The sequence below is a fragment of the Empidonax traillii genome, unplaced genomic scaffold (genome assembly GCF_003031625.1).
Source record: "Empidonax traillii isolate 1590-97213 ecotype Southwest subspecies unplaced genomic scaffold, ASM303162v1 scaffold22:size5013007, whole genome shotgun sequence".
Lineage (NCBI taxonomy): Eukaryota > Metazoa > Chordata > Aves > Passeriformes > Tyrannidae > Empidonax > Empidonax traillii.
This window is the reverse complement of record NW_020955215.1, coordinates 1,871,390-1,890,817: the sequence shown is the minus strand read 5'-3', so window position 1 is coordinate 1,890,817 and position 19,428 is coordinate 1,871,390. Positions and strand designations below refer to the sequence as shown.

Genomic DNA, 19,428 nt, shown 5'->3' with positions numbered 1-19,428 from the left:
ATCGTGAGAGAAGTGAGAGGTGTTGGAACGTGCATTCTGCAGTCAAGTACTAGGCCACGTCCTGAGGACATGGGGAAGGTCCCATGGCCGTCTAGGCTGGCAGCAGGGCTGCTGGGAACTGCAGAGTCCAGCTCACCCCTTCGGATCCCAAGACCAGAGAAGCCACATGAGCTGATTTCCCTCTTCCTAGCTGGGACCATCCGCCACCAGGACTTTGGGGCAGGCAGGACACCAGTCCCACTGCTGCTGGGCAGGGTGCTGATGCTGGCTGGCTCAGCATCTTACCAAGGACCCTCTTGGTGCTTGTGCTGCACCTGGCTTGGAGCACAACCGCCTTATCCGACAAGGGACAGAGGACAGGCAGCTGCTGCCTGACACAAGTAGCATGTCCCCAGTGTAGAGTCACCTGCAGAGCACTGGAGGGTGACTCCTGTACATCTGCTGGTGGGATGCACAGGGGCTGTTTCCACCTTGCCTGGCAAGCCTGTCAGCCTGGCAAGTGCTGGGAGATGGGCTTGAGTAGATGGGTTGAGTGGGGACCCAGGAGAGGCAGCAGGGATCTGGGACACCTCCCTACATCCTGCAGCCCCTGTGCTGGCTGCAGGCTGGGCAAAGAACTCCTCCCAACCCACACTGACAGACACACAGGCAGCACCGGCAGTGGCTGGAGGGACAGAAAGGAGAGCTGTTGTTTCAGAGCATGTGAAATCCAGAGTCTGGTGAGTGACAGGCAAAACTCAACTGGCTATCAAGTCCTGCCTTCCCCAGATCTCCTTCCAGTGGGCAGATCAGTGCCCAGGCAGCAGTACTCTCTCAGCAGTCCTTGTCCCACTGTCACCTTTAACCCTCTGAAGGGTCCTGGGCACTCCCAGGCTGTGGAGCAGGACCTGTTCGAGCCGCTGACTCCTGCCATTGCCTGTGCTGGTGCAGGGCTGACTGCAATTGCACCCCACTGAGCTGGCAGGAAGGTGACTGGGGAGGGAAATCTGACCTGATGTGGTTTGATTAGGAACGGAAAAATCCAGAGGAGCCATCAGCAGCAAGCTGGAGGTGTGAGCTCTGTGGGCAGTTAAGGCTCAGACACACAGCCCATGCACAGTGACCCTCATCCCCTCTGCCTGCCTCTTCTGCCATCCCAAAGAACACATCGGCCTTTCCCCAGGCTGGGAGCATCCCCAGGCAACATCCCCAACTCCCCCACTGCTGTCCCCTGCAAGGTTTCGTGTGGGTGAGCATTTGCTCGGGGCTTTCAATGGCACCTGGGCAGAGGCAGCTGCCCCAGCCTCCCCACAAATAGCACCTCAGGACCCTGCAGCTATAATGGAGAGTGAACTCTCCAGAGTTCTGCACACAGATGAACAAGTGGGATGCACAGAGCAGTGTCTGGGGCCTGTCCCTGCCTGCCTGGCACCCACCCCATCCCTCCCCACACGGCACAAGGCCTGGGTGAGGACATGCCACCTTTGCCCCCCTGACCAGCCGGCACTGTGGGAACCCACACGCAACCCCCACATCCCCCGGGGAGCCTGTGGGTGGCCGGGCGTGCTGCCTCCCCGCCGGGCAGGGCACGGGGCCCGGCGTGCCGGCGCTCGCCAGCCGGGACACCGCACCTTTGATGCGGATGCCCAGGGCAGCCGGGACGACGCCAGGCTGCCGCATCGGCGGGTGCCTGCACTGACCGTGGTGGGCGAGGGGTGGGCAGCGTGGTCCCGTGGGCTGAGCTCTCCCGCGGTTCCAGTCCCCCCTGGGGGCTCCTGAACTGCCCTCTGACACCATGGCAGGGCTGCCGTGGGCACGGCTGCCAACCCTCAGCCCCGGCAGTATCTCCAAACAGTGCCAGCACAACCACGGGGAAACTGAGGCACGGAGCTGGGGCGCTTCAGGAGTGGCAGGAGGGCAAGGAGGGAGTGCTATCTCCATCCTCAGACCGAGCCTTAGGTCAGGGACCTACCGACCTCACTTACTGACCCTCCCAAAAACCTCTTCCACGGCACCCACAGCCCGCGGGGGATCTGTGCGGGTCTCAGGGGGGACGGGGCGCTCAGGGAGCCTTGTGAGCCGGGATCCCTGTCCCACACCGGGCGGGTCGGGGTGCACACCTCGCCGGGCTGTGCCCCCGCACCCCACGGCCCCTGCACCAGTGCTCCCAGTACGCGCCGGGCGAGCACTGGGCGCTGGTTCGGGGCTCCCTCTGGTGGCCGCTCCGCGCGGCGCTGCCGGCCCAGGCCGGCCCTGCCCCAGTTGCCCAGTTCCCCAGTTGCCCAGTTCCCCAGGTGCCCAGTTCCCCAGGTGCCCAGTTGCCCAGTTCCCCAGGTGCCCCGTGCCTGACCCAGGGCCCCTCTGCAGCGCTGCACCTTTGCCACTCAGTCCTGATCCAGCTGGGAACAATGCTGCCTCATCGTCCCCTGGGACACATTTGTCACTGACATGGATTTCAGCAAATGCTTGGATAACTGCAGCCACCTGCTCTCACACACTCCGTGCTGCTCCGCGTTGTGTTGTGTGTTGCAAGCACACACGTGGGACACGGCACCCTCACGCCTCCCACCGAAAAGTGCCTCCCCAGCGCCATCCTCGCGGCCCTGTCCCCCGGGGCCATATTCTGCCAGGTGCCTCCCGCCACCTTCCCAGCCCGGGGCTGCCTCCCTCCAGCATCTCCCGTGCAGAGTCCTCCGGTGCCAAGCCGACTGCTCCCATCTGATGAAGCTGTGCCCTTGGGTGTGGGCTGGCCGTGCTCACACGGGCAAGCTCCAGCCCAAGGGCTCCTGCACGGGGATGGTCACCAGGTAGCTGGAGGGCACGTAGCCCCTCTGGCCGTTCACCTCCACCAGGCTCCACTCCTTGCTCCCCTTCTTGTCGTGAGGCTCCAGCACCACCACGGGCTGCCCTGCCTGGAGATTCACCTCCTGTGGACTCCTGGCTGCGAAGGAGAAGCCGGCGACCACCTGGGAAAGGCAGGGAAGGAGGGAGGAAGCCCCTGATGGACATGAGAGTCAAAGGGAGATGGACACACATGACATTCTGAGAGGGTAGTGCAGCAGTAACACGGATGGAGGGACACTAGGGACCACCAAGCACAGTTCTCTTGTTCTGTCCACCCTGGTGCCAGCAAGGAGAATATCAGCCTCATGTGGCACTCAGACAGGGGTGTGACACTCCCTGCTGGGCAGGTGGCTGCACAGGTATGACCATGTGTGTGCTGGAAAAGCAGGTCCACCTTCCCACCCACACAAGAACTAGCACAGAGCTGGTGGCATTGCTAGGAATGGCTCTGGGGTGTCCCCCACTCTTACCTGGAATGATGGGGTGAAGGTGGCCACCTGGGGCTTGGGGGCTTCTGGTAATGCATAGGAATGTCGCCTTCTCTCTGTGCCACTCTCTGGGGTTAGCAACTCCATCTGGGGCTGCTGGCTTTGTACCAGGGAATACGGCTGGAGCTTTGCAGCAGGCACAAACCCTCGGGGACCTGGAGGACACGGACACACATGGGTCACGGGGCCCTACTGCCTGACACATGTAGGACTGGTTGGAGGAGAGAGAAATGACACTTCGGCTGTTGCTTGGCTTGGTACAGCAGCCCTGCTCAAAGAAGTCTAAGAGATATCCAGCAGAAACCCCCTCCCACAAAAAAAGGAATTCCATGTGTTTCTCTGTGCGTGGATTCTCCTTTCTCAGCCACAACGCTTCATGAGTCTTCCCTCAGGGAATGAATCGGGAAGCCTGAACCTCACAGCTAATGGTGACGGCTGCAGCTGGCAAAGCTGAGGTGGGTTTGGGCTGAACAAAGCCTGGAAGGGAGGACCCAAGAGGCCATGGTCCACTGTTTCATCCAGGATGAGGAAGTGGTGTGGGTTTGGTTCCTGACCCTGGTGCCAAGGCAGGGGGAGGCTGCCCATCGTACTCACGGTACCTCCAGCATCCACCAGCCATCTGCTCGTGTTCCCCTTCGTGTCGGCACTTTGCAGCAGAGCTACAATCTGTCCCCTCAGCAAGGTCAGGTCCAAGTCTTTGCTGCCGCTGATGTTGCTCGTCACTTGGTAAAGTTTGTCTGGGCCATGCTTGCTCACAAGGGAAAGGACCTTCCGCTCCTCAGCAGGGTTCAGAGGCTGGTGGGGAGCAGGAGACATGGAAGCATTAGATGAAATACACAGGAGACTGAGGCCCTCTATGTACACATGCCCTCCCTTCTGCAGGATCACATCCCAGTGAGAGGTTAGAGGATCCCTAACCTCCTTCACACTATCTGCTCTACCCCATGGTTTGGAGATGAGTGCCCAGAACCAGAATTGCTGAGCTGCTTGTTCCCTGGTTATTTCCAGCCAGCTGCTGTGAGAGGGAAATACTGTGGCCATGGCAACCCTCTGGGTCACTTTCTGAGCCAACCTCCCTGCCAAGGGGATGTCCTGCACTGGGAAGCCACAGTCCTATCTCTTTACCCAGCTGGCCAGACACATCCCCTTCCCAACCCCTACCTGTGTCACAGGGCTCGGTGTGACGGTCTCAAAGGTCTGGCAGAAGGTCCGGATCTGAGCATATGACTGCTGCAAGGTGTCCTCCACCACCTTCCAGAAACTGGGCAGAGGCATGTGGCCATGGGGCATCTGTGGAGACAAACTCTGAGATCAGAGAGGGCCCGGGGGAGAGGAAGAGCTGAGTAGGGTAGGATCAGAAGAAAAGGAGCAAGAAGAAAAGGGGTGAGAAAGCAAGAGAATAGACCCGGCCACTAAAGATGCACCTTGAATCTATGATCAAAGCTGCTCCTCTCTGTCTGTGAGCCACTTTCTCTGGGCAGGACTATCACACGTGAGGTTCTTGGGCTGTATCCAGCCAACCAGAGCAGTCCCTCACTCCTGCTGTCCAGCCCTGAGCTCACAGCCTGTCCCAACTGACTATAAAGGGAGACAGGTAGGTGTAGCTCCAGGGTAAACTCCAGGTAGCTCCAGGTCTGCAGCATATGCAGCCTGGACTGAGCAAGGGTAACCCACCCTCCTGACTAGGTATGAGCAGTGCTGCACCTTGTTCTCATCCTGATCATGGATCAGTCCAGAGCCATGCTCTGCCCCAGGGCTTTCAAATGCCCTGACCCTCCACATTTCCATCAGGCTCAAGAGTACCACAGGGAGCAGTTCTGGGAGACATCTCCCAGGTGATGGGTGTTGAGGGGTACTTGTTCCTCAGGCCAGGAGCTGCCTTTCTCCTCCTTGCCTTCCTGGCACAGAGCTCTCAGGAGCTCAAAGTTAACACTGATCTCTGAGGCAGCAGCACATCAATAAATTACCAGTAGCGTCTGCAAAGAGAAAGCAGGACAGTTTTCTGGCAGTGCAGAAGAGAAAATTTGCCTTTCCCCAGGCAGGGAGGAGGAGAGATTGCTTACAAATCCTAGACAGGGAGTTGTGTGTCTGTAAGGGTGGGCTTGGGCCACAGCAAACCTTCAGAGCCCGGGTGTCTGAGATGGCCCAAGCCTGCAGAAGGTCTGGCTCAGCTCATGTGCCTGTTTGGGCACACACGCTCACCTGCTCCAGCTCCTTGTCTGCCCGTTGCAGGACCTGGGCAGCCAAGTCCCGCTGCAGGGCACTGAAGGAGCACAGGATCTGCCTCAGGAGCTGCACAGCCACCTGGTTGAACTGCGGGAGCTCCGCCACGAGCAGGTCATTGATGGCGAGGTAGGTGTTCATGGCTGCCTCCTCGTCATACGTCACACTGCCCACCTCGCTCTTCCGCTCCTGGATCTCCTCATAGTCCAGCAGCTTGTCCAGGCGCTTCTTGACCAGCTGCTGTGGCCCCACCAGCATGTCTGAGAGGCTGCTGAGGGGCTGGCAGACCAGCCTGTCCAGCCTTTGCTTCTGTGAGGTGAGAGAACACAAATCCCCACGTGAGCCCCCCAGACAGGACCAGCTGCCTGCATGGGGCACTGTCTTATGGAGGGTAAAAGGCTTGGGGACCGCTGAGGGGCTTTGTGTGGAGTGGGAAGCATCTCAGGCATCTTTTCCTGAAGGCACAGAGGATGCCAAGCAAAGCAAACCCTTGGTAGAGAGCAGTCACACCTGCCACAATTCCAATCTTGTGCTCCATGCAAATGACCAGGTGGGACCCCTTAATGGCCCAGACCAGTTTCACCCGGGCTCCTCCCACACTCCTGCCCACAGCCCATTTAAGGGCCTTCTGCCCATGCCTGAGTGTTATTGTGGGTGTGCTGGTTTCTGTTTCCTTGGATCTCTGCTGTAGGTAGCCCAGCTCCTGGATGCACCCATCAGACAGACGGTGCAGATTGTCTCCAGCCCTGGATGGGCTCTGGAGCTGTGTTGTAGTTGTGACTCTGCTCAGGCCCTCCCTTCTCTCCTGGATGGACCCTGAAGCTGGTTCCTCGCTTCATGTGTCTGGGACTGCTGATGGATCCTGTTACTTGCTCCTGGCTCTGCTGCAAATTTGAGGCCTCAGGGGACTGTGAGGACTCTGCTCTGGGGTCCCTCTCAGCTCCTGCCTGCCCTGCCCTGTGGGAGCAGCCAGCCCCCTACTGTGCCCTGGCAGAAGGTTGGAGAGCAATGCTTGGCCGAGGGAGATGTGCAGGGAAGGAGCACTCACAAACTCTGGGAAAACAGTGTACTGGAGGCATTCTGCCAAGTGCCGATACTGCTGGGCAGGTCCTTCATCCATCTGCAGGTCACGCTGGTGTGGGGTGGGCAACAGGAATGCCTGAAAGGGAGAAAGCATCAGACTCCCTTACCTCCTGCCCAATCCTATACGGGGAGTCCTTCTCAATACTTTTATGACAAGGTCTTTCCAGCCAATGAACTGCCGCTTTCTGAACCCTCTGTCATTTCCTGAGGCTTTCCTGATAATGCTGTCTGGGGATTGCATGTTTTGCCATCACTCATACTTTCATTTCCCTCAGATGCCCCAAGGGATTTCTAGGAGAATATCACAGTAGCTGCTGACCCAGGTGATTTCAAAAGGGAAATTTGTTTTCAGAACTAACCTGGAGACATTTCTGCCTTACATCTGTTATTAAAGCAAGAATCCCCAGGCTGAACAACATTTGGCCTTTTCAGTCACTTAAGACCTTGAAATAATGATAAGTTTAAGGACAGATTATTCTCAAATGACACCCGCTCAGACTGTGTTGTCAAAGCCTCAGCTTTGGTTTAAGCTCCCCTGGACCTGAGCAATCCTTGGATGTTGTGCAACTCCCTGACACAACAGGACACTTTAGCTGAGCTGCAAATCCCTGAACACCCCCAGCAGCTATTGCTTTCCTAAGTGTTCTACAATCCCAAGGAACAGGTCCTGAAGCCTCAATGGAGCCAACTCCTTGCTGGTTGTCAAGGTTTTACCTCTAAATTGCTCAGGTAGGATGCTACGTTCTCCTTCAGGGTGACCACACTGGACACCACACACTGGAATTTCTCTTCCAGGTCATCGTACTCCTTGTCCTCTGTCTGCAAGGCAAGAGGTAGCTAATCACCAGCCAGGTCCCCATTGCTGGGGGCTAAGACAGCAGCCAGGCACTTGCCTGAAGCTCACAGGGCTGGGGACAGGCAGGGGAGACTCTGAGGGGCTCCAGCAATCTGGAGAGGGACCAAGACATGGGTTGCTTAGGGTGCAGGCAGCAACAAGGCTTTTGGTGTGGTCATGGTGCTGGGGAACACAGTAAGGTGTCTTTGCCTTTGCTGGGATGTTCAAGGATCCTGTAGGTCCATTTGGGGGCCAAAGTTCTGCCCTGCAATGCTCCGAGGCAGGGAGTGAAGTGTGTCCCTGCATCCCTCCTGCCCTGCTGGTCTTTGGGGTGGAAGACCGACCAGGAGGCATCCTTGGGCTGTTCCACAATGGGACTATGGCCCCTGTGTCAGCATCAGCCACCCCACCCTGGCCCCACTCTCCCCATTCCTTGGGGGAGGCACCTCGGGAGGAGCAGAAAGCCCCAGAAATGGCCTGAGGAGAGGCAGCAGGTCCCTGAGTGCAGGCAGAGGGGCATGGGCTGCCCACCTTGGCCACGATACCGGCCTCGTGCATGAGGAGCCGGCTCAGCCGCGTGGTCTTCTTGGCGATGGAGTGGGTGTTGAGGCGCGCCAGGCGGTCCCGCAGCGTCAGGTGCTCGGCCTTGTTGTATTTGGTTGCTGCCTCAGGTGGGGGGGACATAAGGTGGGGGGGGGGGGAAAAGATCAGAAGAGGAGACTTCATGGCAACATCTTCAGCAGCCTGAGAAGGCAACGGAGGTGAACAGCACAGGGGCTGGGGCTGATCAACAGGATAAGCACAACCCACATCAAAGAAGGAAAGTACTAGGAAAACCAAAAAGAAGCCAAGCTCCCATCTGTGGGGAGACTGATTTCTCCTGTCCCAAGGGCAGGAGTGTTCTTTTCAGTTCCCCAGACCCAGGAATGCAGACAGACTGGTTTTATCCTCAGCCCCCCCACCCTGCCCATGCCACTCTGCTCCTGCAGCCTTCAGGTCTTGCCCAGAGTGGCATTTACAGGACCAGAGCAGTTCCAGGAGCTGCCTGCACAGGGTCTGTGGCTCCAGCAGGCAGGATGGGTGGAGAGCAGGAGAGCTTTGAACTGATTGAAGTGGGAATTCATGCAACGCCAAGGGGAGACAACTGGGGTTGGGCTGGGGGTTCCCAGGGGCTGTGCCCCCTGCCTGCAGCGAGACCCCCGACCGCTCACCTACTTCTCTGCGCCGTTTGTACTCGTTGATGTTGGCGTTGACTTGGGCCATGGCACGAACAGCTGCCTGCAGGGCCGGGTGGGCGCTGTCACTGGCCGGCGTGTTCTCCAGGATCTTCCCCAGCAGCAGTGGGTATTTGGTGACCCTCTGCACTGGCATCACCAGGAAGAAGCTGAGGTCTGATGCGCCTGTGTGAGGCCTGACGGAGAGGGGAATTGCTCAAGGGTGGTGTGGAGAGCTGCCTTCCCGCCCCGCTGCTCCTGCCAGCTTCTCTGCAAGAGTTTTGGGGAGACAGCAGCCCAGAAGTCATGGGGGATTTCTGGCTGTGAACCCTTGCTCCCTTCCAGCTGCGGGACCACTGCTGTCCCTGCCAGCCCTGAGGGCAGTGCCAGCCCCACGTGGGCACCCTGCCTCCCTGAACAGAACTGTGCTTGTCTAGCTATGAGACACAGGATCTGGGCTTGCTCTGTGGGCAGTGGGGAGGGAGAGGGTGAGCAAAGTGCAGGCAAGACTCCCCTTCGACCCAAAGGCAAGGCATATCTCATTCAGGAATCACATCACCTGTGCTCTAAGCAGCAAACCCCAGGAGCTCCTCCACTGCCACTCCTACATCTCCTGGCTCTGACAGCATTTGTGACCCACCTGATAGTTCAGGGGGTGTTTGGAAGGTCCTCCAGGGCAGCCTGTCTCTCTGGTCAAGCTGGGGAACATGTGCCCTTCGTGGGGCACAGTGGGGGAGGCAGCAGCTGTCCGTGACACCCATCCTTTATTTTGGGGTCCACCATAAAAAATCACCAACTGTAGTGGCCCTTTGGCAAGTGGCCCCAGGGATCCAGGATGGGCTGCCAGGGATTACACCAGGAAATGCCACAAAGGTAGTGGCCATGATATTACACCCAGCCTGGTGACACATACCCATACAGGCAGCTTGTCCAGAGAAGAGAAGGGCAAAGCCAGGAGGTAAAACAGGGAGAGGAAGGTGGTAGCCTCAGCAGCAGGTACCTACACTGTTGCATTCAGGGTGTCCAAGATCTCCTCCTGCAGCCTGGGGTCCTTGCGGTAGCTCTCCACCAGCTGGAGGGCATGGTCATAGCTGGCACAGTAGATCTTGTACACAGTCTCCATCTCTTCCTTGAACTCGTGGAACAGGGTGCCTGGGGAAGGAGATTGAGGCTGGAAAGTTTGGTCCTTTCCTATGGCCTCAGAGAAAACCCCTCAGAGAGTGGGTTTTTTTCCCCAGCCTGCTGGAAGGGTGAAGCCAGCAGAGCAGTGACAGCCTAGGGTGCCAGGGCAGTGCTCTGCACCCAGGCACCTCCGCTAAGCTGGGCCTGATGCTCTTCCCCCTCCACTGTCTGCAGGCTGGGCAGGTCTGCCTTGCCCCCGTGGGGCAGGCTCCCTGAGGACACCGATGTGCTGGCAGCAGCACTTCCCAGAGCCAGGGGAGGTGTCAGGGCAGGTGGGATGGGGATGGAATCTCCACATGCCCAGAGCTGGGTGGTGGCACTGCCAGCACCAGCAAACACATGGGTGGGCACAGGTCAGCTATTGGCAGTGCACCACTTACTGATGCAGAGCAGCTGCTCCTGCCCCTGGGTGGCCGTGGCCTCAAGGCCCTTCAGAAACCGTCTGGAGACATGGAGGATGTCGTCGGTGTTAGAGAAGAGCCCTTCCAGGTCCAGATCAGGCAGCTGAAGGGAACAAAGATGCCCCAGGCTAAGCCAAACACATCAGAGCTGGGCTGTGTGTTCCAGAGGCACTCACGCCCCCTTGAGACTCATCTGCCCCATGTGACACCCAAGGAACTGGAGCGATGCTCTGTTTCAGGAGGTTTTGGGAATGGTGAGACCTGCCTGAGCTCCCAAGTGGGGCAATGAGGTCTTTTCATGTTACAGGCACAGGGTTAAAGCTGCAGGATGGCTGTACTGGGTCAGACCCAATGCCAATCCAACCCCAGACCTTGGCTGGTCAGGGGGAGCCCAGGCAGGAAGGTGGAAGGTGAGCACAAGACAACCTCCCTGCAGGGATTTGGGCATCTCTCAGCTCTTGACAGATTCACCCCACAGTGCCCAGCCCCTGGGTGGGGGGATGTGCCCCATGTCACCTGCTTCTTCTGGAGGTGTGCCCGGATGTCCGACACACAGAGCTGGATGTTGTGGACGTAGCTGGCCTCGGTGGTGATGAGCTCCTCCACGGCCAGCCGCTGGCTCAGCTCCGTCCTGTCGCAGGGCAGCACCTCCTCGTAGATGGCCTCTTCAGCCTCCTCTGCATCCTCGGCATCGGGCTCCACCCCACTGGCACTCGCCATCTCAGCAGGGCACTCTGCAGGGGTGGCAGGGGGTAGGGACAGGCTGTGACAAGGGCAGACTGGTGCTCTGGTGCCCAACCCAGAGCAGCGGCTGCGTTCCCTCCCCTGTGCCAGGGGCACCACGCAGCATATCCCCAGGGACCCAATCTCTCTGCATTTACAAGCAAGGCATGGATGACACTCCAAAACCATAAAACTATGAAGTGCTGCAAGGCAGGAACAGTCTGGCTGCCGTGGGCAGACACCCACGTGTGGCAGGCAGGGACTTGCCACGTGCACACACACACACACATGCCCAAACTCCAGGGACCACGTGCAGGGCCAGGAGACGGGCAAGGGGGCCTCCAGGCAGGGGCCTGGCAGCTCCCACCCAGCTCTGGGACTGTGCTGGGGCTGTCCTCGAGGGCAGAGTGGAGTTTGCCACCTCCGCTCCAGCTCCTTCCTGCCAGGGCCAGTTGTTCCCTCCCTGCCCTGGCTGTCGGCGCCTGGCACCTTGCCTTGTGTTTAAGGGCTCTGTTAAAGTACAAAGAGTGTTTCTTCAGTGCTTGAACAAGAGATGTTTCTGTGACAGCGAGAGCGGGTTTAAAAGCCACTGGGACGGGGGGAGAAGTGGGCAAAGCTGCTGACGCCTCTGCCAGATGCACTGGCAGCCCCTGGTATGCAATGCCTATGCTCTGCCCGGCACGGGGCACTGCCTTGTCTCTGCCTGCTGAGAGTGTGGAAAATCAGAGCTGATTCATGACTGTTTTCTTCTCAGGAAACATGCTCTGCTCTAACTGATACCGAGCAGGATGGAGCAGCTCCCAAAGCATCACAGATAGTGCTTGATTCCTGGCAGGAGGCCTTGAGGGAGAAGGATGTGGCACGGCCCACACCAGCACAGTGCACAGCTTGGCTGGATCCAGACCCCAGCCAGGGGAAGGAATTCTGCCAGACTTTCCACCTGCCTGTGGAGGAGGTGAAGAGCAAAGGCAAGGCAGAGGTGGCTTGGCAGGGTAAAAGCAAGATGGCACAAGCAGCAGCACAGGAAGGGCAGCTCTGTCCCTGCTCTCCACCGCCTGCCCAGCCAGTGCCAACCTCCACAGCCAGACTGCAACAAGCCGGTGCCCACTTTGGAAGCTGTAGCCCCAGAGGCTTGCAGTGGGAGCAGGACAGCCCAAGCCTCTGCTGGGGAGAGTCCAGCTAATAAGCAGGGCGAATGTCCCCCCCTGGCGTATGCCCACTGCTGTGCTGGAGGAGAGCTGGGCTTGGCACAGCAAGCAAACATGAGTGAGAAGGCACTGGACCTCCACCTGCCTGATGGGGGTACGTCACCCTGCCAGCTGTCATCCCTGCCCTCTGTGACTTGGCTGCCTCCCCTCCCTGTGGCGTGGCACTGGCTGCTACAGCACATGGGGAGTAGGAGACACTTCTCTGGATACTTCCGAGGTGTCCAGGCAGAAGGATTTCCATCAAGGACTGTTGGACACGCTCAGTGTCCTCTGCCTGGGCAAAACCCTTGCTCAGAGGAAGGGCTGTAGTGGAGGCAGGTGGAAAGCCCTGACCTGACACACCCCCCGAAGCCCTGGAGGGATGTCCTGCAGCTGAGGGCATGCCAGCATTGATTCCTGCAGCAGCATCGGAGGGACAAGGGAACTGTGCAAAACTACAACGCAGCATTTCTGGTCAGCGTTAGAGCAGCTGGAGAGCGTAGGAGCTGCTTTCGCTTCCCTAGCCCTTCCTCCTAGGCAGCTGCCCGCATTTGAGCTGTCACTGCCGCCTCGGCGGCTCCCAGCATCCCTGTCCGTAACGAAGGGGGTTCCCAGCATCTCTGTCCGAAACGGGGGGCGCTCTGAGCACCCCTGTCTGCAACCAGGGGACTCCCAGCATCCCTGTTTGTAACCAGGGGGCTCCCAGCATCCCTGTTTGTCTGTAACCAGAGGCCTCCCAGCATCCCTGTTTGTATGTAACCAGGGGACTCCCGGCATCCCTGTTTCTAACCAGAGCGCTCCGGGCATCCCCGTCTGTAACGAAAGGGCTCCCATCATCCCTGTTTGTAACCAGGGTGCTCCCAGCATCCCTGTTTCTATCTAGGGGGCTCCGGGCACCCCAGTCCGTAACGCAGACACGGCCGCCCCCCGGCCCGCCCCAAGCCCCGCGCGCAGGGATGCCCAGCTCCGGGCCCACAGGTCCCACCGATCCCCGGGGGTGCCACCCTCGCTCCCCGCGCAGCCCCGGCCTCCCCTCCGCGCCCCGAACCCCCAGGCCCCGGCTCTCACCTGCGGCGCAGGTCGCCGTGCCCGGCCGCGGCCGCTGTCGCTGTCGCTCCGCTGCGGGCGGTGACACCGCAGCCGCAGCCGGGCTGGCACCGGGCGGGGTCCGCGGTACGGGGCGATCCCGAGCGGGGGGTGATCCCGAGCAGAGGGTGATCGCGGCCGGGGGGTGCCGGCCCCGCCGATCCCGGCCCCGGCAGCCGCAGCCGGTCGGAGGGAGGCTCAGCGAGGCGGCCCCTGCGCACGCCCGGCCGGGCGGGGGGGTTGGCGGCCGGCCCGGCTGGCAGCGGCTGCCCCGGAGCGCACCGCCCCCGCCGGCACCGGGACAGCGGCGGGGGGGCTCCTTTCTGCAACAGCAGCCGACCCCCCCCCCACCGCCGGGCCCGGCTCTGTATTGGCCCCTATACCCCCTGGTCCATCCTCAAACCGCGGTGCCCTGGTAGCAGCTGCGGCTGGAGAGCAGCGGACACACTGCCTCACCCCTGCCATAAATAGCAAGGACAGGTCTCCGCTGTCTCCATGGCCTTGCTGCAGCTCCGGTGTGCACCCCGCGTTGATGCCATGGTGCCCCCCGGCCACTGCTCTGCCATTGCTCAGCAGCTGCTCAGCCGCGGAAAAGGGGGCAGAGAAAACAGAAATGAAAATATAACCGAGGAAGTGGTTGCCAGGATTAGGGCACTGGGAGCCAGTGGCTACTTGGCATGAAGTTGTTTTTATGCTGGTGAGGTGTTTACAAGCTCATAAACAAGCTATTGAGAAGTGAGGCTGTTCCTTAAGCCAACTGCTGTGTTGGGAGCTCAGATTCTCCCCAACCACAGGGAGGGGATGGCAGCACCTGGGTTTTTCCAGGCTGACCCACAGTGTGGAAAAAGCATCACGTTAAAAAGGACTCTGAGTCCTTCCGTGGCTCATGCAGATCACAGGCAGCACCTATGTCTAGATCCAAAACTCCCCATGGACCAGGACAAGCTGTCTGGCACCTCCAGCCCTTCCCTCTGGGTCCCTTTCTGGGACCATTTTTGATATGGGTTGGGCAGAGCAGCATGGGGACCCACATGCACCTGCTCCACTGGCTCCTATCCTGTGCTGGTGCCAGGAAGGCCATCCTGCCCCCCTGCCTGCCCTGCCTGCATGCCATCCTGCCCATGGAGAGGCTGGGTGCAGCTCACGGGGCCCCAAGCAACAACTGTGGAACTGCTTTCCTTCATCCCTGCACTGAAGGAGGGGGTGCTGGAGCACACAGGAGCAGTTGTGGGTGGATAAGCTGGGCAGCCAAGCCCACGGAGAAGCCAAGGATGGGAATAAGCCCAGGCTGGTCTTTGGGGGAGAGACCAATGAGTATACAGCAATGTCCCCTGACTGGGTGGGTGGACAGGGTAAAGCCACCCCAGGACAATTGTTCCCAGGCTGGTCCGTGCTGTATGGGCTTAGGGAAAGACATGTGGCCAAGGGAGAGACCCACAGGTGGCTGGGCAGTGAGGGCATTACCTGGCTGTGGCCTTGGGAGCACAGATGTCCTTCTTTCCTTGCAGGTGGCAGCAGAGATTCAGTCCTTGACCAGGTGCTTTCTGAAGCAGCGAAAGGCCTGGCCAGGCAGCCTTTGGGCTGTCACCACACCGACACCAGGAGTTCTCCAGCTCTGTCCTTGGGCAGGTGCTTTTACTGCCATGTCCAACGAAGCCATCAGCCCTCAAGACACATCATTGCTGCTTTGTTCCCATCAGCATATTGTGGATGATCACGCCAGGACAGGAACCACATTCTGTTGGCTGCCGAGGAGTCCCAGCAGGGCAGTGCTGCCTCCTTGGTCAGAACCCTGACCCCGCCAGGCCCAGCTCCGCCCTGGCCAGCTCACACCGTGGGTGTTGCCTCAGGCATATTTGCCATTCCAGTCCAGTTTTTCAGAGGCTGTGTAACCTGGCTCCAACAAGTTCCTTGCAGGATGGCCTCGCTGTCCTCCTTCCTCACACCTCCTTCCCCCCAGCGCAAATTTCCTTCCTGCTGTTCTGCCGGCCAGCCCTGGACTGGGGCTGCAGCTCCACTCATCTCACCTGGGTGGCTCAGGGACCAGGAGCAGAGTGATAGTGCTGTCGCCACTCCAGGGCTCCCCAGGGAGGTGTGGAAGTGGGCTGGCTGCCCTGGCCGGGCTCTCCTTACACAAGGAAAGCAAATAGGCTCTGGCTGGTTGAGCACAAGTGTTTGTGTCCCAGCGTGAGGTGTTGTGCTCAGGCGAAGCCAGGCTAAAGTGTTCCAGTGGGGTGCGCTGTCCCCTGGCAGTCTTGGCGTCAGCTCCACTGTGGGTGTGCCCCCGAGCTGCAAACACGAAACCCGGCAAGCAATGGCAGGGAGTGGAAACAAGTGTAGGATCACACGTGGGACCGCGCAGCTGCCGAGGGAGGCAGAACTGGCTTCACCTGCAACAGAGCCAGCTTTGTGCAACCTCATTGCAAAACTGTTTTTACAGGATGCTTCTCACAGAGCAAGGGTGAGCCACCTCCACAGCACTGCCCGGCGCTCCTCATACCCACTGCCACAGCAGGAGTGCTCTGCCAGCCCTTTCCTGGCAGTACTTAAGGAAAAAACCAGCCCTGTGTGGCTGGTGGGACTAGATCCCCCCTGGCACTCCTTGTGTGATTGACCACAGGCTCAGTCCAGAGGCTGGAGAAACACCTGATGGTCCTGGGCTCCAGCTCAAAACAGGCATTCTGGTGAAAGCCTCAGGAAGAGAGAGGCAGATGGGAGGCAGGAACCTGTGGCTGCCCAGCAACCATCCCGGCAGAAGGCACCAGGAGGTGCCTAGGAGGTGGTTATTGCTGCCTTACATCTCCCCCCGAGCTTCTGCTGGCTCCAGGAAAGCCTTTTGCTCTTGACAAGGACTTTCCCTGCTACTCCAAACATTAACATTCAGGCTGGAGCATTGGAATGAAAGCTAAAGCCATAAGGGGGCTCTGTGGCAACGCACCAGATAAGCTCTGAGTTAGACAGGGCTTGCTCAGAAAATAAGCACGGCCTCCAGGCACGCAAAGCACGGCAGTTCAGGCTCTGCCGAATAACAACAGCAGGCGGGGGTTCCTCTCCCAGCAGCAGGTTGGCACAGGAAAGTTACATTTCCTCCATTTAATCTTTTCCATTATTACTGTTCTTTGGATTTCTTTCCCGTCTTGAAAGGTCTTGGTGACCACACGCCGCTATCGGCCATTCATGCTGGAAATGAAAACACAGGGGAAAAAAAACAGGAGCTCAAGAATGTGCTTGCAGGTGCATCCTAATCACAAAACTTCCTCCCACGCTGCCGGGCTTGGAAGTGGACTTTGCCTGCAACCTCACTGCTTGTGTGTGCTGTGCAAGGCAGGGTAATTTGAGCTGCGGGAAAGGAGGAAAGAACCTGTGAAATGAAAGGCCTTCATTCTGCTGAGCTTGCCATCAGCATGAGCAAATCCAGAAAAACCACATAGATATCATTCTTTTCTCTTCCTTCTTCTGTTCCCATTTAACGTGCTTAAATCACCCGTGGGAGGGAAGGAGGGCTGTGCATCCCTTCTCAGGATAATCCCATCCATGTACTTGGCCACGGCTGTGCCCAGAGAGGGCTCCCAGGCAGGTAGAAAAGGTGTCAGCTCCAGGGGTCTGGACAGAGGTACAGGCTTCAGCCACATGCCTGCACCACAAGGCAGAGCACAGGCTAAAAATAAGCAGATAGGATTTGATCCAAGCAGAATAAATTAAGAGTCAGCTCTTTATTTCCAAGAGGGTTATTTATGGGCCCTGTGCAGACCTCCTTCATAGAGGAGGCTTCAACCACTCTTGGCCTCTGTGAGGCTACAGCAGCCCAAGTCTTGTGTATTTAGTGGTTTTAGTGGGTAAAGCTTCATGTACACCAGCCTCTGTGGTCCTTCTCTCTCCACTCTGCTTTTTCTATCCCAAGATCCCCATTTCTCTCCCAGGGCTAGTGGCTCTGGGCTTTTCACCTGTCTGTCCCAAGTCCCTGTTACCATCTGAGCCAGCTGATGGTGATGAAAACTCAAGGAGAAAGCCAGAGGCTGGTGTGAGGGCACCAAATTCCAAGGTATCCATCTTTCTGCTCCAACAGTGGTGCCTGCTCTCTCAGGACCACCGTGGAGAAGTGCTCTGGTCAGAGCCCTTTGCCATCCCTCACTCTGCTAACCAAGCAGTACTGGTACTTAGTATTTTCTTTTAATGAGAGGTACTGGTGGCTGCTTTTCTTGCTGGTGTCTCTGCTGGTAAAGGATAAGTTTGCTGGAGAGCACCATTACCCAATTAGCAAACAGGCTGTTTCATAAGGGCTGTGGGCTGCATGATCTGCCATCCCTGCCCATCAAGACCATACACCAAGCCTTTCCTGGGGGATGATGTCTCCAAACCCATGAGCAGGACAGGCACTTAGTCCCTGCCTCTGCCCTGCTCTGTCCTGGAAATCCATGGATTGGCAAGATGCAGAGGTGTGCACAGTCCACAGGCATCTGGGCTGGGATGCAGGGAGAGGGAGAGGTGTCTGCAGCATTTCGCAGCTCTGGGAGGAAGAACAAATGTCTTCAGGACAGTCCAGCCCAAGATGGGGCCACCAACACCCATCATGGGGCAGTGCCAGCGACAACGCTCGTTGCCCAAAGCACGGGCACACCACCCCACCAAGTACCGTCTGCCTGCAGTGAGGAGGACAGGCGACATTAGAAAGGTAAGAAGAGTTCAGAAAATTCTGGTGTTTTCTGCTGATTAGTCATTTCCACCGATCAAACCAACATTTTCTCCCTGCCTGACTTTGTACAATTTCTGCTTCTGCCGCGTCATCACAACCACCCACCCGCGGAGCTGGAGCTCCACGTGAGCATCACCTCCTCCCCCTGGTACCACACACAGCTGGGCTCCAGGGCACCCCCTGCCCACACCCCACCCCCGGGTGCAGTCGCTCTCCTGAGCAAGGTTAGGGCACGAGAAGATGAGCAGAACCACATCCCCTCGAGATTCACCTTCTCCTTTGGAATTGGAGTCCCACCAGCACCCGCTCCTCCAGGCAAATTCCTCCAAGAGTAGGTGCTGCCTGCATGGGAGATGTTGCAGGAGCTGAGTTTTCTTGCTTGAGAAAGAAATGAAGGGTGGGAGGGAGGCGAGAGCCCCTTCAAGCTGCCAAGCCAACCCATTTGCAGTCTCTCCATCCCTGACTCCACGAACAGACCCAGGAGTGCCTCTGCCACAACAGGGCTTGTGTCTCTGCCACCAAAAGTGGTAACAGCTACCCCTTGAGAGGATCACTGGGTGCTTGATTCCCTACTAAAGACAAAAATCCATCCCAGAGGTCTCACAGCACAGAGAGAACACCTGAAGTAAAGACCTCTCAGGTCACCAGCTCCATGCTCTGCTGGGAAGGAGGGCAGGGGTGGGCAGCCCTGAGCTTTATGCAATAGGCTGGGCAAGTCTGTGGCCAAGAGCTTTTTCAGGGGAGCAGCTTAATTCCTAGGTCCCCTTCATTTTGGGAGAAATAATCACTAGAGGCTTCAGAGAGCTGGGAGTGGGCAGCTGCCTGGCATTAATAAAGGTCCCTGGTGGGCCTGCCAGATGCCAAGGCTGAGAAGACGGAGAGATGAAGCTAAACAAACCCAGAAGAGATGAGAAGAGGCGGATGTAGAGGGAGAGGTGTGGAGGTCCCTGGAGCCCCAGCAGCAGCAGAAAGGCTGCAGGGGCCTGCTTATGGTGTTGCCCACATGTCCTCCACTACCCACCACCTCACATCTTAGCAAGGAGGATGTTTCACTGGGGAGCAGTTGGCTGTGGAAAAAACCCAGCAGCTCATTCCACGTAATATAAAATGATGGCCAGGAACTGCAGGTGCTGGTGGCACTGAGGTGTGGCATCTCAGCCTGGGTGCCAGGGACCCCACACAGCTCAGTATCCCCTGTACCTGTCAGGTTATCCCAGCTCTGGCAACAAGGGGCTTCCTGCCAAAGTGGCAGCACCCGACCAAGGTGTGCTCTACCTGTCAACTGCTTCTGCTGAAAGCAGAGCTCCCCTGTGTGTCAGCAGCCGTTGCTTCGCCTTCTTCCCTCCAGCCACAGGATGACTGCAGCGTCAGAGGGACGTCTCCATTATTAATGTGTTTCCATTATTAATGACACTCCAGCTCCAGCTCTTCCACCCGCCCTGACTCACCAGCCTACACCCCAGCTCCAGGTCTCCTCCCCAGGCCCTTAC

At 58.3% G+C, this 19,428-nt stretch overlaps 1 protein-coding gene across 1 annotated transcript; it reads right to left on the bottom strand.

The window, feature by feature from the left end:
* Window positions 1–2,573: 2,573 nt before the first annotated feature.
* On the bottom strand, window positions 2,574–13,398 carry ARHGEF37 (Rho guanine nucleotide exchange factor 37). Its single transcript, XM_027901739.1, has 13 exons — window positions 13,228–13,398; window positions 10,766–10,983; window positions 10,229–10,352; window positions 9,671–9,818; window positions 8,664–8,863; window positions 7,984–8,114; window positions 7,332–7,436; window positions 6,583–6,693; window positions 5,514–5,843; window positions 4,473–4,601; window positions 3,911–4,106; window positions 3,294–3,466; window positions 2,574–2,945 (listed from the first exon to the last, which is right to left on the bottom strand). Exons 2-13 carry the CDS (start codon window positions 10,967–10,969, stop codon window positions 2,736–2,738), a joined length of 2,061 nt encoding a protein of 686 aa, XP_027757540.1. The 5' UTR covers window positions 10,970–10,983; window positions 13,228–13,398; the 3' UTR covers window positions 2,574–2,735.
* Between the last annotated feature and the right edge of the window lie 6,030 nt (window positions 13,399–19,428).

Coding starts and splice junctions, on each gene's coding strand:
- ARHGEF37 (XM_027901739.1), bottom strand. CDS start 10,969: ATGGCGAGTGCCAGTGGGGTGGAGCCCGATGCCGAGGATGCAGAGGAG. Junction 4,602..5,513: donor CAGACAAGGAGCTGGAGCAG/GTGAGCGTGTGT, acceptor TTGTCTCCACAG/ATGCCCCATGGCCACATGCC. Junction 3,467..3,910: donor ATGGCTGGTGGATGCTGGAG/GTACCGTGAGTA, acceptor CGTGTCCTCCAG/GTCCCCGAGGGTTTGTGCCT.